Raw genomic sequence first — 19,790 nt, 5'->3', positions numbered from 1 at the left:
CGTCCGCTACGGAAAAGATTTCTTCTGTATGCCAGAGAAATCTTTTCATTTAATTCATATAGATGTCGTACCAAGTGTACTGAAGTCTGGTTATTTTATTATTACCAGAAAGGCCAAAAGCATTTTCTTACACCTCGACCATCCACCTAGATGTTCCTGACGAGAGCTTGACATGAGCTCGAAACACGTCGTGTAGAATATCGGTGGTGGTCGAAGTGAAATAAAATGCAGTCGCCGTTTTCTTTCATATATATATATATATATATATATACATATATATATATATATATATATATATATATATATATATATATATATATATATATATATATATATATAGGATACTATAAAACACATAGTAAAATAATAATCACAAAACAAAATAAAAAAAAATGAAACAAAAATAAAAAAGAAAAGAAAAATAAAAAATAGAAAGTAAAAAAAAGTGTTTAGCACAAATTAAAATACTTATATATTAAAAAAACACAGTAAAATAATTAAAAAAAAAACAAAATAAAAAAAAGCAACACAATGTACCTATGTATCTAAAAATAATATTGTAGTATGTACTTATGTTATGAAATAAGAAATTTATGACTATGAATCTGCAATCAATCACAAACAGTCTGACTAATAGGCTCTGCCAAAGCCATTTTTCAAAAAAAAAAAGTAGAGGGTAAAGTGAACTTAATTCCAAATTTTCGTATAAATTGATCCATTCTGTAAAAATTGCGAGGTTTGTCCTATTTTAAGCTTCATTTCTTGCACTAATGTGAATAAATTAGTTTCCTGTTATGTTTTTAATTTTTGCTGAGAATCAGAGTACAGTGAATGCGATAAATTATAGAGCGACGAAACAAGTGACGAAAAATATGATACATCAACTGAAAATATGTTGCTGACTGACTGTGCCATATTCACACCGCCAGCAGTCTAGTCCAGTCTGCATCAAGTCACAGTCTTGATCGCTGGCAGAACGATCAGACAGGCAGTGACTACCGTATTTGACTGTGATTTGATTGCTGGTCTGACTAAGAAGAGTTTTCATTACCAGGTTTAGATTTGATAACTAATCTCATATTACTAATTTATTATAAAAAGGTTTGGTTATGTTCAATTTTAATCATCCAATATGAAGAATTGCTGATCTCTGGGTTCCTGGGAAGAGCAGGAGATGAAGACCTGGCAGAGATCCCTGAACAGGACATGTTGATAAAAGGGAATCATATTGGTATGACCAAAGATAGAGACTTATAGATAAATGTAATTAGAGAAGCCAACCTTGCATAGGGATAAAGGCAAAGATAATGATGATAACCAACTTATTGGTACAAGATCTGACATCAATTTCCACAGATGTATTTTTTATATTTGTATGTACAGTAAAACCTCGATAGAACAGACCTCTATTTAATGGACTTCGGATATAATGGACAAAAAATCCGATCAAAAAAAATTTGAATGCAAGAAAACATGAAAAGTTGAATTAATCAGCAAGGATAGCTGACTGACTGCCATAATTGTTGGCAAATCTTGTAAACCTAGAGTTGTTTCATATTATAGCGCTAATAAGGCATGGTTCACCACAGATATTTTCAAAAATTAGATTTTTAAAGAATTTGTACATGCAGTGAGAAAATTTCAAGAAAAGAAACTGGAAATACCTCCGTGAAATGTTTATTGATTTTAGGCAACGCTCCTGCTGGTCTCCCTGAAAATAATCGACATTTAGAAGATGGCAACTTTAATTGTATGTTTTGGATCAGGGAATAATTTTGACAACCAAACGAGTATATTGCAGAACGTTTTTAGATGAAGTAGAGAAGTAAAATAGTAGCAAACAAAACTTGATGCCTTTTTTAACATACAGATTTGTACACTATATCTAAATACAGTACATATTTTCAAAAAAAAAATTGATTGATTTTAAACCTATTTTTATATAACAGACTTTCGGCTTTAACAGCCATCCCGTCCCCCCAATTAGTGCATTATATTGAGGTTTTACTGTACAGTAGAACTCCGCAAATCCGAAATAATTGGGGGGACAGCCTGTTCGGATTCCGAAAAGTTCGGATGATCTGAAAATTAGCCTAACTAATAATTCAAAGCTTTCGTTGTTGTTGATTTTGAGTCGGAACATGTTCTAGTACGAGTGTGGACAATTTTTTGGGACTCAAGTTGACTAGAAAGTTTATGTTTAGCCTATTTAAGCATTACGTATAAAGTATGTATTCATTTTTAAGAAATTTTAAAATGTAAAAATCCTACATTGTTCAATTCTCTAGTTTTACTCTCTATAATAAATATGTTTTTAAATTTTTGTCTTAAATTTTTAAATTTTTTTCACTTTTCGTTGGTTCGGATTTGCCGAACGTTTGGATTAGCGGGGTTCGGATTTGCGGGGTTCTACTGTATTTGTATTTTTTATATTTATATTTTATAGATGTATTTTTAACTGAAGTATGTAGGTGACCAAAACAATAAGTAAGTAGATATATCCAAAGCCTTGAAATAGTACCTATTGACATTAAATGGCAGACTACTCGTTACAATGAGTTTTAATACAAATACTCAAGATATTGATTGATGAAAAGAAGGAAACAAGAGAAAAATCATACTTGGCAATTCAAAATATTAATGTTTTATTGATATCTACCTTTAGATTCAAAGAATACTAAGAATACTTAATTACCATGAGAAACGATCTACCCTTCAATCAGGTCTATCATCATCATCAATGGTGCTACAGCCCTATGAAAGAGCCTCGACCTTCCCAAGTCTATTACGCCAGTCAGTCCTATCCATTGCCAACCGTTGCCAGTTTGCTGCGCCTATTTTTCTCCCATCCTCATCTACACCATCTTTCCATCTAAGTTTTGGCCTACCCCTATTTCTACTTCCCACAGGTTGTGACATAAGGATTCTTATAGGAGGGTTGTTATGCTGTGATCTTGCTAGATGTCCTGCCCATCTTAGTCTTCCTATTTAAGAGATACTACGTCTTTACCACCAAATATATGTTTATATCTATGGTATACCTCGTAGTTGTACCTCCTCCTCCTAATCAGGTCTATAACTATTTGATTTAATTTCTGAATGTGTAAGTTACTAGCATGGCATGAAGATATAAATTTCTAGTTAAAAATTTCTGTATATATATATTTTAATGATGGGGTTCTCCAATACCAAGAATTCAACTAGTATTTGATTCCAGAAAGCTCTCAAAGTTAAGAGAACTTAAACCAAAGTATTCGAACACTAGCAAATGAAGCAGTTTCCCAACAAATGAAGCAGTTTCCCAACAAATGAAGCAGGATTCCCCCATTTAACAAAGAAAACGTGCTTATTCTCAAGATCATCAAAACGACCAATTCAGCCTATCACATTTCTCTAAACATATTTCAGTGAAAGTGGGTGTTATTGACAAATATAAACATAAAACAAATCAGTAATTGATGTTTGTATTTCAATCAACTTTAAAATGAATACAGTTCTCGGTACTTAAAAAGTTCTCGATTCTTAGAAGTTCCAACTATTGAGTTCACGATTCTTGAAAGTATTTGATGCTGCCCATCACTAATATATTTACAAATCCCATTTAGATCTATACAATATTAATCTACCTTTTGCAATGCTCCTCCACCTGCTACAGCTCCACCAAGCAACAAATATCTTATTTTTAATACTCCTCTAAGGGCTCGTGCTATAAGCATACCATATTCTCTTCTTTGATAAATATATTGTTGTTTTAGTAAAGGTCTAGATCTATCAAGAGTTCTTCCACTCCACAATATACACATTCCTCTTTGACAAGATTTTTGAGGACCATACTTTAAAGGTGTATGGGAATATGTACTTATTATGATTCGACTAAAATATAGGTATTTTTTGTTAATTAAAATGTATGTTTGTAAAAATCTGCACAATAAAGGTATCCTTTGATACAGTACGTAAATCGTTCTGCTGTACATAGAGAACATACATTGAGATCATTGTGGCAACTGCTCTAACCTGTGTTAGTTGAAACTTCTGTTTGAGTACGAGTTTCTGGTGCAATCGAGCTATTAGAACGAATAGAATGAGTAATTTTGAATGCAAGACAGTCCATAAATAAATCAAAAACATATTATGGCTGATGAATTAATAATTTTACATCTTTTATTTAAAAATTAATTTCCAAATTAAACAGACAGTTTTCCCATTAGGTCAAAAATAGTTCTACTACAATGTCATGTTTTGACGTTTATTTGTGTCACCCGAAAGTAATTATCAATTTTGAGGTTAATGTCCCTTAATGCTTACAACTTATTGTCATTGAGAGAGCGAAGTTGCCACAATTATCTTAATATAATACAATGTATGTATTTATGTATCTAAATATGTACAATGTATGTTCCCTATGTCCAGCTGAACGATTTACTCATTGTATAATTCACTTTATTCATACGCCTACTGATTTTGCCATTCTATAACATTAAATATAAAAGTTATTTGTAAAGGATACGGCACACACCTTATGGACATTTTAATGTCACTCAAATACAATAAAATTTACATGAATAGATTCAATTGCACCAATTCTGAATTTTGATTAATAGAAATGTAAATTGCAATTAAAGTTTATCAAAATCACATTTTTAAATTCAATAATAAAAGTGTACTATTCATAAATTATATTAGTCTAAAATATATTATCGCTATTCAAAACAGCTTAACCAAGCATGAGGCTGACTCTTATTTTCGGGTGCGTCACTGGAAGTGAATTGTCATTTATCTATAAGAGACCTTAATACCAGAAGAAAGATTTAAGAAGTGCCATTTAACTAAATCTTTTTCTCTCTCTCCCTCTCTATCTTATGTACATACCCATTTAATTTCATGATATGAAATTATTGTAATTTCGAGACGAACCTATTCATGTAAATTTTATTGTATTTCAGTGGCATTTTCCATGTGTGCAGTGTCCATTACAGTAAAAAATTTTATTTTCTTCGCAATGTTAGCTTTTACAAAATTATCCAGTTCAAAGCTAGGTGACATTTGTTTTAAATAAAGGTGTTAAGTTTTCATTATTGCTGCTTGTGAGAATTTCAATAATTCAAGGAACAGATATACATATTACTGTAAATGACAAAAATCTACTTACTTTTTCTTATTGAAAGTTCATGTTGAAAAGCAATGAGTAGCAAAACTTGAAGAGACACCTTTTACATTTTACAATAATTTTTAAATGATTAAAACGTTGACATAACCTACAACTTTATAAAATTATTCCACTTACCCAAATTGACCTCTTAATAAATGCTCCATGGCAATATATTTGTCAATTATTTTAATATTTTTTAATACATGTTAAACCTATTTTTAAGCGAACTAAAAATTAGATAACCAATGTTCTGTCATTACTGTTTCTTGAAAGCTGTTTGACATTGCCGCATCTTCTTCTTTCTTTATTTTTGGCATTGGCATGCATACTAGTGCATTTGCCAGCACGTTTGGTCTTGCTCATGGCACCGAACAACCCGAAGGCACAGGCACAGTCGACTCGGCGGGAAAAGTTCGCGCATCTGGTTTGCGCACGGCTGGCGGCCATTTTTTCGGTCCACAGGTCCGCTGCTGACACGATCAATTTGTGATTGTTGTTGTCAGATCACGCTTGTTTCGGGGTTACTTTGATTTTGTGTTGTTCTGTTCGGTGATTTTGTTTTTGTGCATTGTGCAATAATAATTATGGATATGGACAAAAAGAAAGGCAGTTCGAATTTAATCTGTGCAGCGATCAACTGTAAAAACACGGTATCAAATTTCAGCTATAGTTTTTTTCCGTTTTCCAAAAGACGAATCAAGGTAAGCATTTTTAAATTCACAATGTTTTTATAAATGTGTATGTACTTAAATGGGTAGGTACTTGAAAATTTGGTGTTAACTATGAAACTTTACCTAATCAATTATTTTCAATGGGAAATAAGCCACAATTTTACCAAAAAAATTATTTTATTAACGTTTCGACGCCCAAGTCAGGTGTTATTGTCAAAATACAAAATAATTCTTGTATTCAATCATTGAAAATAGTTGATTATAAAAATGCCACAAGGAAATAGCTTCAGAACAAAACTTTACCTATATTATGTATACAGGGTGTCCAGAAACTCTACCGACAAACGAAGACAGGAGACTCCTCATATAATTTTAAGACATTTAAACCCAATTCATCTAGTCCGAAAATGCTTCCCAAGGGAGCTAGAGCTCTTTGAAGATGGCGTCTTGTAATTAGTTTTTCTTAGATACCTCCAGAACCCTTGTATTTAGAAAAACAACAATTGGTACACACATTTATCTTCCAAAGATGCATCGATTTCATTCATCGTGAATTTCTAGTACCGGCCATAGGCGTCCGTTATGGGTAGGGCAACGGTTATTTTATCGCATAACTTTTTTATCTTTAACTTTTAAGCATTTTTGATATTGGATTATTATACTGTGAGATATTCTAGTACTAAAAGGTGCTCTTGATTTAAGTCCGTAGGACACGCCGTTTTCTAGAAAAATCGATTTGAAAATTTTTCGTCTTTTAAATTTGAAAAAAAAACTGCAAAAAAGTTTTCAAAAAAAACAGTGTATTTTACTAACTTATACCAAGAGCAACTTTTAGTACTAGAATAGCTCATAATTTAATAATCTAAGGTCACAAATTCTTAAAAATTAAAGGCAAAAAAGTTATGCGATAAAATAACTCTTGACCTACCCAAAACGGACGCATATGACCGGTACTACAAATTCGCAATTAATGAAATCGATTCATCTCTGGAATATAAATAAACGTACCAATTTTCGTTTTTCTAACTGTTTTTTTTTTAATTTTTTTTGGAAATTCAAGAAACGAAAAATTTTTAAATCTTTTTTTTTAGAAAACCGTGTATTCTACCGACTTAAAGGAAGAGTACCTTTTAGTACTAGGATACCTCATAATTTAATAATCCAGTGTCAAAAATGCTTAAAAGTTAAAGACATAAAAGTTATCCGATAAAATAACCGTTGCCCTACCCAAAACGGACGCCTATGACCGGTACTAAAAGTTCACAATAAATGTAATCGATTTATCTCTGAAAGATAAATATGCGTACCAATTCTCATGTTTCTAAATGAGAGCGTTCTGGCGTTATTTAAGAAAAACTAATTACAAGACGCCATATTTAAAGAGCTCTAGCCCTCTTAGGAAGCATTTTCGGACTAGAAGAATTAGGTTAAAATGTCTTAAATTTATCTGAGGAATCTCCTGTCTTCGTTTGTCGGTAGAGTTTTTGGACACCCTGTATATAAAGTATTGTTGAAAACGCACTTATACATACTTTGTTATTGTAGAGCTTGGAACTCCTATTTTTTGTACAAAAAAATTACAGAAATAGAGATAAAATACATAGAATACAGAGAAGCTCTTATTAGATCGCTATTAGGTCACGTTATATTTTTTAATTAAAATTATATGTTAAATAAGTTTAAAGTAAATACATTTTATTTGATACACTTATTTGAAAAATCAACACCGGTGCTGCAACATCTATTTAAGCAAAGCCGGATCTGACCACTTGGACCGATAAAATGGCGCAAGGTCACAGAATCTGTCTGACAGCTAAACAATGAAATTTATTGAAGTGCACCTTCGGGTTGTTCGGTGCTCATGGCAATATGCAATGGACATCCTAAGTCTTGACGTCACAAAATAAGGAGGAGCTTATATTTGGCTCCAAACACTTTTGTTTGTAATGTTAAACACTCATAAGGAATTTTTCATTTATTGTTTACATGGTTTGTGTGACAAAATAAGACTTTTCACTTGGGTATTTAGTTAAAGAAGCGTGTCAGTTAAGAGATTTTTATTCGTTTTTGCCCAGGTGAGTTAATTTAATGCAATGATAAGAACGTAAACAGTTTTGAGGTTATGTCTATTTTCAACCACTAAGGAATAAAAACCACCTGAGCAAAAACGAATAAAAATCTCTTAATTGACACGTTTCTTTGACGAAATGCCTAAATGAGGTCTTATTTTGCCACACAAAGCACATAAATGAAAAATTCCTTAATGACAATTTAACCTTGCAAACGGGGTTGTTTGGAGCGCATGATTTGAGTTTCCACTAGACTTGTGTTATGGACGGATTTTACGGGCTGTGATTGGTCGTATTCAAATCAATGACATTTAAAAGACAACAACCCTAACCCTGTTTTCCCGTTTGTTTTTATTTATGTAGTGTGTTTATGTTTATGTTATTACAAAAGAAAAATATTGATATTTTAGTTATTAATCTTGGATTTTGAGATTATTTTATACGTTTATATATACTTGTTTATTGTATTCATTTTTAAACAGCCCTATTATTTCCAGCCAAAGTTATGGAACGTTAACAGATAGTAATATTATAAAAAAACAAATTACTTTCTGTTTGCTTCCTATATTTTGTAAATTTTTAAAGCTTCCTCCCAGACTCATTTGAGTATAAGGTGGTTAATTTTTCCGAAATAAATGGAAAGGATGGCGCATTTAATGCAATGATTTGAGCTAATATAACAACACAAGAAGATGCTCAAAATTGTCAAAAAGAATATGAAAATGTTAATAAAGTAAATTTTAGAGTTCTAAGAACTTATCCAAATGATTATATGAAGCTTGTTTTCAAGGTAAATATTGATGTTAATATAATATTCACTTTCTAACTTTATGGGTTTTATATTTTGTAGGGATGAATAATTAACATTGGAGAGAATTTTTAAGTACTTTGCTAAGCAACAAATTTTGTGTTCATTTTGATTTAAAGTTCAAAACATATATTCATATATTGTAAGATATTAAATAGATTATTTTTATTACAGAAAGACTATGGATGCCATCACAATACTCAGGCTAATTTGCCTTCATCAAAGACAAAAAGTCCGTCATCTAAACATGTTAACTGTCAGGCATTTTTAAGAATTACAGTGAAGCAATCAAGTATGAAAAGGTAAAGTCTATTTGCTAATCTGAGACACAACTACTGTCTAGTGACGTTGGTAATTTTTTTTGAGAAGTTAGGTTGCTAGACGTAACTGGAAAAGACTACAGAACCAAACATAACTACTCATAGCCAATATTATTATTAACACTAAACAGGCATAAATAACATAACATACACCATACACCAATCAATAATTATTTATTTACACCTTTATAATGTATTGATAACAGATGAGAAAAGTATTTATTGTACACAATAAAAATATTTTATAGAAATAAATTCCACAAAATTTTATGAGTTTAGTATACACTCCCATTATTTCCAACAATTATTTTTTTTAGTGAAAGATTAAGTTGATTTGAGCAGTTAATAGTGTTGGGTAGGAATTTTTAGTGTTGGTAGGAAGAAAATGAAGACCATGATAGTAACCCAAAAGAAAAGGGAAGAAATAAACCAAACGTTATTTAGTCGCAAAAATGAAATAATGGAAACAATTTCGACAATTGAATACCTGGAAGTAATAATATCAGAGGATGGAAAGGTAGACAAAGAAATCTCATACAGGGCGAAAAAAGCAAATAAGATCTACTATGCACTAAATAAAACAATATTTGGAAAGGAAGAAATAGAGAAAGAAATAAAAACTAAAGGTATACAATGCAATATACAGTCGGAAAAATGAAAGAATACCCATGAACGAACATATAAAACACGCTGTATTTTCCTGTCACCGTGTCACAAAGAAAATTTTCCAGTGCAAGTAGATGTAACAATAATTATTACATGTATTTGCGCTGGCCAATTTTTTGTCTGACACTGTGGCAGGAAAATACAGTGTGTTTTATATGTTCGTTCATGGGTATTCTTTCATTTTTCCTACTACATACCAACTTTAATATTATGCAAGTGAAACATGGGTAAACAATGTAAAAATAGACAGTACAATAAGCGCAGCGGAGATGAAGCAGTTGAGAAAAATAGCAGGAAAAACAAAATTGGACAGAATAAGAAATGAGGATATTAGACAAAGGCTAAAACAGCAATCGATAATAACGAAGATCCAAAAAAGAAATTAAATTGGTATGGACACATTCGAATGGACCAGGGAAGACTACCAAAGCAGGTGATGGAATCAAAAAGGTATGGTAAAAGAAGGAAAGGGAGGCCAAGAAAAAGGTGGATTGATTAGATTATAGAAATTGGGCAGGAAAAACACAAACAAATGAAAGAGTTAACAAAGGACCGCAAGAAACGGAAGAGATGGATAGAGGATGAGAAAAGACCTCCGACACCCCTGAGGGGCATAAGGAGTTTCGAGAAAGAAGAATTTTTATTAAGAATTTGTCACTCAGATAGGTTCTTCTAAACTGTGGTGGTAATTCAATGGCTTCTCCCAATAACGCTTCAACAGGAGTGGATCTCATGGCACCTAGGCAAACAATCAATTGAATTCAGCAATTGTTCGTTAAATTTATTTTCTTTAATAAATTGGTGCTAGCAGATGCAAATAAGATGTAGTCTATGATCGACCTTATATATGATCCTAAAGAACAGCTCACTAATAAACAATTTAAAAAACGTTCTATTTGTTTTTTTCTCTCTATATCTACCATTAATTCCATCATAAAAGTTAGTAGGACTGTTTATTTTATGGCGATTCATTTAATTAAATTAAATATGTATTGCAGTTTAGGCAGGGGAATAGCCACTCTCGTATTAAAATTTCCTTCTGAAGTCCTTACAACCCTTAAAGTTTTATATGTTAATACTTTGTTACAGTCTCGGAGCCAATTTAGTACATCAGATCAAATAAGTCTGAAAGTTATTAATACATTTTTAAGACACAAATAAATATAGTAATATTATCTCTTTTATAAGTATAAATTATAGTATTTAATTTTCTTATAACATTACTACCCCCTAGTTATATAATTTTTGCTGAATGTAGATCGGAGAAAACTATAAGTACTTAATAAAAAACAGCAAACAAAGTACGTAAATACTGTGAAAAATATTAACTTTACATTTATAAATATATTTATATGTATTATAATATTTATTGTAGAACATAATTTATTGCTTTACAAATTTAAAATGTAAATATTATGTATAACCTTAAAACTGCAACAAACGAGAGTCATTCAAGATTCATAAATGTCCTTGATTTGAATACGACCAATCACAGCCCGTAAAATCCGTCCATAACACAAGTCTAGTGGAAACTCAAATCATGCGTTTGGAGCCAATATAGGCTCCTCCCAATTTTGTGACAGTTGTGACGTCAGACTTAGGCTGTCCATTGGCGGGAACCGCAAAGTGGGCGACGCCTGGTGGCAAATTTGAAAAGCATCAATTCAAGGAAAACATTGACTTTGCCATTAACTTGTGTACATATTTGCGGTCAGTTTATGTTGTAATTAACAATAATTTCGACTTAAAAAAACTATTACAGGGTTCCTCAGTATTCATTCCTATTATACTCTACGTAATGACCTAAATTAACCAATGCCAAATCACACATTTTGTTAATTTAACGTTTGTATTAAACGTAGTATTTTTTAATGTTTAAGCGACTGCAAAATTAAATAAATGAATAAAATGTAGTATATATTCTGTACATAGAATGTACATTGTTATGAAAAATATCCCGACCACTTCGTAATTACCAGAACACAATTATTATAAAATAAATTCACCTACTTAGTTTCCAAGTTTCCAGTTTTTATTTAATTAAAAATTGTTATCTGTCGGTGTAAAATAAACTGTAGTGCACCTATTAATTAATTTAAAAACAAAATTAGAAATCCTAAGATAGATTAATAATTTTTAGAACGCTGTGTGATTATCGGGGGCCAGATTTTTTTATGAAAAAAGGTAAAAACAAATCAGTAGTTAGCATCAAATTTTAATGAATGCATACAGATTAAACATAATTTTGAGTCGTCTTTAAGTTATAAGATGTCTTAGTTGCAAAACTTAGTGGTTACTTTGGCAAAACACTCCTGTAAATGATTTTAATTTAACGTTTTAGAACTGTGAATTCAAATGACAAAATGAATTGTTTTCCTAGCGTTGTCGTCCATCTTTGAAATTTTGAGCGCCCTCTGTTGGAATTTAATTTTGCGAATACTGGTTTCCATTTTCTATGATATAAACTAAGAGCCGGTGAAATCATAGATTAATAATATAGTATTACCGGATAGATAGGCAACTCACTGTAAAAATTTGGTTCCTTTCGCCAATTGCGACCGTAGTGTTAACTAATCACCATTTGGCGGGAAATTTAAATGGACAAGCATTAATTTCATCCGTTCAGCACCTCTTGCGGGCCCTTTCGTTACTAATTAAAATATCTTCTTTTAATCTCACCTATATTATTAAAATAAAATACCAGAACTTACTAAGCTTGTTAAAGTATTTTATTTAAATAATATCTAAGTAATACTCATAAATTATTCGGAATTCCCAAGTTACAAAAATATGTTATTTTTGCTGTCAAATTTAGTAAGGAAAAGGGATATAAAAAAAGTTATGACAATGTTTTTCTAAATATAGGTACGTGTATTTATTTGTTGTTTCAGATAAAACAGTTATAAACTAATTACTATTTACCTATCTATGCATTTTTCTAACTTTTCTATGACTTGTACACAACAATAATAAACCATGTTCAGTTCTTTTATTAACACAACACAAAAGTTCTTTCGTTTCGTAACTAAAACAAAACTACACTTTATCAACGAAGGATAAGGAACCAACTTAAATTGAAATTACTAAGAACAAATCGTTAAAGGTAATACAATAAAAAATAAAAACTGTAAAAACTAATGGAAAATTTGTTCTACTAACTGTCATTACTTTTGACAGAATTGACATTGCCGAGTTAAGCCTCGTTTGATTATTTTATTTATGACATTCAGATATGGCGTTAACATAAATGATTGGTTAAAGTCTTCGTGAGCGAGATAGGCTGTCATTTCTCTTTATTAGCTGACGGTAGTGAAAGTGATGGGGGAAATTCCCCAGTTTGTTCATATAAGATTCTGGGGCATGGGTGAAATTTCTTAATCATTTTAGGCACGATGGGACCCTATAACTTAAATAGTAGAACCTAAAAGAAAACGTTTGAACACTGTGCCGTCACTTTTCAGTGGCACATGCGTCGACAGTGGCGCATCAAACTTTCCACTTATGGACGGGATAAATAAATTAAAAGTTAACAGAACTTACTAACAGAATTAAATTTTTTTTATTTTTTTAAGTTCTATGTGATAAACACATAGGATTCATCGTGATTTTAACCCACCACCCCCCTTCCCCCTGCCCCCACCATCAAAAACTTCATTTTTCGTTTTTATTTTTTTTTTGGTGGGATGCAATCAATTTTAAAATTTCAAAAAATTCACACGCATAGTTGAGGCTTTTATAAAACATGCCTATTTTTTATAGACCCATAGGTAGAGTGTACATAACCTCAAAAAATTAAAAGAAATTTTTTTCTTCAAAAAAGCGTATAACTTTTTTTGAGGAATAGCTGCCGGTCTAATTTTTCCTCAATCTTGTGTGTTTTATCAAACACTATATTTTAAATTTTTTCAGATTTTTCCGTAAGTCTCCCCACCTTCAAAAATCCGAAAAACTGTTTTTTGGGGGGTTCTGGGGGATTTTCCCTATTTTATAAAATTCATAATATATCAAATCAATTTTGTTTTTATAGGTTATATGTAACTTGAAGTAACTGAGTTCTTTAGAATATTTAAAAATCAGAAAAACACGTTCAAACCCCCCAAAACCCCCTTAAAAAACAGTTTTTTGGATTTTTGAAGGTGACCAACGTTATAGAAAAATCTGAAAAAAATTAGAAATATAGTGTTTGATAAAATACACAAGACTAAGAAAAAATTAGATCTGCAGCTATCCCCAAAAAAAGTTATATACTTTTTTTCAAAAAAAAATTTAAAATTTTCTTGAGGTTATGTACACTCAACCTACAGGTCTATGAAAAATAGACGTGTTTTATAAAACCCTTAACTATGCGTGTAAATTTTTTGAAATTTTAAAATTGATTGCATCCCACCAAAAAAAAAATAAAATCGAAAAATAAAGTTTTTGATGGTGGGGGCAGGGAGAAGGGGGTGGTGGGTTAAAATTACGATGAATCTTATGTCTTAATCACATAAAACTTAAAAAAATGAAAAAAATTAAATTCTGGTAATTAGGGAGGGTATTTTTTAATTTATGTATCCCGTCCATAAGTGGAAAGTTTGATGCGCCACTGTAGACGCATGTGCCACTGAAAAGTGACGGCACAGTGTTCAAACGTTTTCTTTTAGGTTCTACTATTTAAGTTATAGGGTCCCGTCGTGCCTAAAATGATTAAGAATTTTCACCTATAGCGGCTCTTAGTCTATTAATGAATAATTTAATTTATTATTACGTTATTGGTGAAGTTCAATAAAACACAGACAGAACTAAAAAGGAGTTTAAACGTTTCTCGCCGGGTAACATGACGCTTGTCTTGTCCACTTGACGTTTCACGTTAATTGTCAAGGTCAAGACAGCAAATTAGTTACCATTCCAATCCAGAGATGTCGCTGTCAGTCAATTCTCTTGTTCTTAGAGCATGGAAAATTTTATACCTCCCATGGGGGTGTGAAAATTTTATACCTCCCTACTCTAAGCTCTTGTTATATTTAACAACTGACAGTTGACAATTAAATTAATTTGTTAAATTTACTTTTTATTTTACGCTGTGTCTAGGTACACGGTAACGTGTACGCAAATAAAAAAGTTACGTACACGCTTAAACGTCATCAAGTCAGTGACGTCATTATTTAGCGTGTACTATGACTGGGTTTTTTGGTACACGCTAAATTGAGCCGCGTGTATGCTGTGGTATTAAGTATCTGTAAGCATCGCGAGTGTCAGAGTGTGGTTAGAATTTGTCTAATCGCGTTATGTTTACACTTTAATATTGATTTGTTAAGAGTTTTCTTATTTTTTACTTGGTTAATGTTTTTTTTTAAATTAACTATGGAGTGTGGACAATTATTTAGTTTTTTTAATGAGTTTAACAACATTCTAAAACAGTATGAAAAAGATAAGAGACAAAAATTCGTGCGATTGATTAGTGTGATAAAGCTCAGTAGATCCGCTATAGTAATAGATAACAATTAAAATTAGTAACAAAAATTTTAGCAAACTTTGAGCTTCATATTACAAAATTAATAAAATTAGTTAGAATGTTACAGGTTCGATAATATAGTGGCAGACCAAACTTATGTTTTTTAAACGGGACACCCTATATTTTATTTTATGTTCGAAATCTTCTTAACTTCCATATCACAAAAATATAAAGGCTTATTATGTTATACAGGGTATTTACAAAGTTATAACCAATTTTCTATAAAAATCGTAACAAGTTTAACTCCCTGTATAAATAAAAATAAACACTACAGCAAAAATAAACACCAATATAAACTGGTATAATTAATTACGTATAAAAATTATTTTAGCAGTATTTTGTATATATCATGTTAACTAATATTTATTTTGATAACCTGAATATATACTTTTATATACATATTGTTTTATTACAATTAAGTTTGAAACATCTGAATAGTTTTGCTTCCCTTCCCCTTCCCTTAATAAAAATAGTTTCTATCAAACAAACAACAAACACTAAACATATCAAAATAGCGTGTACCAAAATATAAAGTCACTGCGCACGCTAAATAATGACTTCACTGGTCACTGGCTTAATGAAGTTTAATTCGCGTGTACCGAACTTTTTTATTTGCGTACACGTTAGCGTGTACCTAGACACAGCGTTTATTTTACCGTTTGTGGCTTAATTATTTTATTATAGTGGTGTTACGTTTTTAATTAGATTTAATCACAATTTTAATCAATTGTATTAACCTTCCGACGACCAACCTTTTTTTGTTACACGGATGACCAAGGGGGTGGGGGAAATGACCCAGGTCAAAAATGTCAAAAATGACAATTAACAAAAAATGAAGTTTTTTTTTTAATTTTTTTTTATGGCATGGATTTTATGTCATTCAGCCAGTCACAACATGAGTATTAGTGTCATGTGCAGTGTGTATGTTGAGTAAGTGTCTTGTTACTTTGCAAAGTCGACCTCATTAGCGTAAAACTACTTGGTATTCCACATAAAAGACGGTATTTTACTAAACATCAACTTCAGAATATATTTTTTATTCGTAAAATATAGGGAATTTTTTTTATTTCAAAATATGAGGATATCTAGAATGATATTAAAGTCAAATAAAAAAATAATGAGTTAAAAATTGAAAATACTTTTGAATTTATTAAAGAAAAACATACGCTGGGGTCACAATTTCCCCCGTTTGGTCATCCGAAGGTTAACCTCCTCCCCGTTTTTATGAGTAAAATTTTTAGTTTAAATTGATCATCCCGTGTTGTGTTTCTCCACATTTAAAAAAACAATATAATAGATCCTGAAACAGTTTATTCCAATAGACATGTGTGTCATCAACATTTCGGGCCTATATATTTTTGGAAGTTTGTAAAAGATTATAAGGTAATATTTATCTAAACAATCATCCTACAAGATTCTTTCAAAAATTTTCATTCAACTCAATTATTACACATCAGGACATCAGCGGGAGTCAATTCTCGAGAACGATCGTTCGCTGAACGTATACGTTCGTGACGTAATGAGCGAACGTTTCTAAAAGATGCAATTCCAGGAGGAATGAATCTTGAACGATTCGTTCGAAATCATGGCCCTGATTCTAATTCATTTCGACAGTCGCAATTTCATTTCGACACCGCCATGACAGCCGCAGAATATAGCGATTCTTATTCATTTCGATATTAGTTACAACTGGGGATATTAATCTTATCATGTTGAGACTGCTCAGAATTTGGGTTGGCGCTCCCGTTTATTGGAACTTGTTGATAGTCTGGGAAAATTATCGAAAAAATGCCATTTTTGGGAAAAATTATTTACCAGCTATTTTATTGCTAAAATCGAATCTTAAGATTGCATATACAGTGCGTCCATAAAGTAACGCATAAATTCATTATTTCGTAAACCAGCGACATTAATGAAAAATCCTGAAACGGGTCGATTTTTATTTTTAGATTCAGATTTTTTGGCATATATATCATACTAGTGACGTCATCCATCTGGGCGCGATGACGTAATCGATGATTTTTTTAAATGAGAATGGTCATGTGATAGCTCATTTGAAAGGGTATTCAATTCTCTATTCACTAATATAAACATTTACCTAATTATTTATACAAGGTGTTCAAAAAACATTTTTTTAATTAAAATAATTGAAACAAAAAGAAGAATGTACGTAATTTATTTAATTCAAAATACGTTTTACTGTTGTCAGAAAACAGGAAAAAAATGTTTATTTGAGAAATAAATATTGTTTTTTGCTTAAATTCAATGTTAAAGCTGCCACCCACCTGTCGCTTGGCAGTTTGAACATTTCGTTTAAGCGAAAATCAATGTTTATTTGTCAAATAAAATTTTTTTCTGTTTACTGACAGTAGTAAAATGTATTTTGAATTAAATAATTACATTATATTCTTCTTTTTGTCTCACTTATTTTAATTAAAAAATGTTTTTTGAACACACTGTATAAATAATTATGTTAATGTTTATATTCTTGGATAGAGAATTGAATACCCTTTTAAATGAGCTATCATATGACCCCTATTCTCATTTAAAAAAATCATCGATTAAGTCATCACGCCCAGATGGATGACTTCACTAGTATGATATATATGCCAAAAAACCGTAATTTAAAAATAAAAATCGACGTGTTTCGGGAATTTTCCTTAAAGTAACCACTTTACGAAATAACGAATTTATGCGTTACTTTATTAGTAATATGGGGTATGACAAGTCCGCAGAAAGTGTGTTATTTTATTTATAAACAAATTAGCACTTCTAAATCTTCTTTATTTTTCAATTAGTGGTCTGTAACTCCTAAAATTTTTCCTTTGAGCCAAAAACACTCAAATAAAAATTCACCGTAATTTAGTTCTGCACAAAGTTATTTTTTTTCCGATTTCCTTCAACAAAAATTTTACTCAGAAAATCCGAGTTTTCCCAAAAAATCTGCAATTTTCAATTAAAATTTTAGGGAAGTACCTAATTATTTATCAATAATTAAATAATTGATGACATGAAAGATTTATTATAGTAGATTATACAGAGGGGCTAAATTATGGAATAAATTCATTTCTTTAAAACGGACGATTTTGGAGCAAAATCCCGAAAGAGGTCGATTTTTATTTTTAAATTACAATTTTTTGGCATATATTTCTTACTAGTGACGTCATCCATCTGAGCGTGATGACGTAATCGATAATTTTGTTAATGGGAATAGGGGTCGTGTGGTAGGTCATTTGAAAGGGCGTTCAATTCTCTATTCAGTAATATAAACATTATTATCATTAGGTATTCATACAGGGTTGCCAAAAAAAATTTTTGAATTAAATTAATTGGCGCAAAAAGAATGTATGTAATTTATTTAACTCAAAATACATTGTACTGCTGTCAGAAAATAGAAGAAAAGGTTTATTTCACAAATAAGCATTTCTTTTCGCTTAAATTAAATCACAAACAGCCTCCCTCCTACCTATTGGCAGTTTGAACATTTAATTTAAGCTAAAAGCAATGTTTATTTGCAAAATAAACATTTTTTTCTATTTTCTGGCAGCAATAGAATGTATTTTGAGTTAAATAAATTACATGCATTCTTCTTCTTGCGTCAATTAATTTAATTCAAAAATTTTTTTGGCCTCCCTGTATAAATAATGATATTAATGTTTATAATACTGAATAGATAATTGAACGCCTTTGTAAATGAGCTACAACACGAACCCCTATTCCTATTTAAAAAAAATAATCGATTACGTCATCACGCTCGGATGGATGACGTCACTAGTTTGAAATATATGCCAAGAAATTTAATTTAAAAATAAAAATCGACCTGTTTCGGGATTTTTCTCTAAAATCGTCCATTTTAGAGAAAATGAATTTATTCCATAATTTAGCCCCTCTCTGTATATCAGGAGACCGGCGACAATCTAACCAATAGTTTAGCAATAATTAAAATGTTAATTAAAAAATTTCGGTCGAAATAATAACCAGAAAGATTATGATACACCAGAATAACTATGATTTTCGTATAAAAAAGCACTATACCTATTCAACGTTCCTTACAGGATTGAAATTGGACCATTTGAGCGGTCTCAGGAATGTTATAAAGAAACAATTTTTTGGCTTATAAACAAATAGAACCCCTCAGAAAATATTAGATTTAATTAAATTAAGTTATTAAACGCTGTTGAAAAGGGCACGGCTTCTGTGTCCTTTACGAAGAAAAACAAATTGAATTGCGAGGAGTGATTCCAGGTATAACCGGTCAAATTTGACCGACATTTGCGACAGAGTTATAAACAACAGGATTTTAATCTTTGAACCATTAGATACCTTTTAATTCCGGTCCTCTTTGTACATACAAATTTTCATATCTTCAAGACACTTATAACAAAAAAGATTTATGGCACTGTCACCAAATTATTTAATTATTGATAAATAATTACTTCCCTCAAATTTTAGTTGAAAATTAAAGATTTTGTTTGGAAAACCCGAATTTTCCGAGGAAAATTTCCGTCGAAGGAAATTGGAATAAATTATCAATGTGCAGAATTACTGTCAATTTTTATGTGAGTGTTTTGGTTTAAAGTTAAAATTTTCGGAGTTATAGAGCAATAATAAAA

At 31.0% G+C, this 19,790-nt stretch overlaps 1 protein-coding gene across 3 annotated transcripts in view; it reads right to left on the bottom strand.

Moving 5' to 3' along the window:
- The window catches only part of LOC114337779 (dynamin-like 120 kDa protein, mitochondrial), a 231,158-nt gene extending 225,655 nt beyond the window's left edge, over nt 1-5,503 (bottom strand). For 2 of the 3 annotated variants that reach the window (XM_050656057.1, XM_050656058.1), the window contains exons 1-2: nt 5,285-5,503; nt 3,627-3,873 (exon numbers count right to left, since the gene is read on the bottom strand). In XM_050656057.1, coding sequence (XP_050512014.1) covers nt 3,627-3,873; nt 5,285-5,313 — 276 coding nt within the window. In that variant the 5' untranslated portion in view covers nt 5,314-5,503. The other variant, XM_050656059.1, reaches the window with a different exon arrangement.
- Nucleotides 5,504-19,790: the final 14,287 nt, after the last annotated feature.

This window comes from Diabrotica virgifera, chromosome 7 (genome assembly GCF_917563875.1).
Source record: "Diabrotica virgifera virgifera chromosome 7, PGI_DIABVI_V3a".
NCBI lineage: Eukaryota > Metazoa > Arthropoda > Insecta > Coleoptera > Chrysomelidae > Diabrotica > Diabrotica virgifera.
This window is presented reverse-complemented; position numbering and strand designations above follow the sequence as displayed.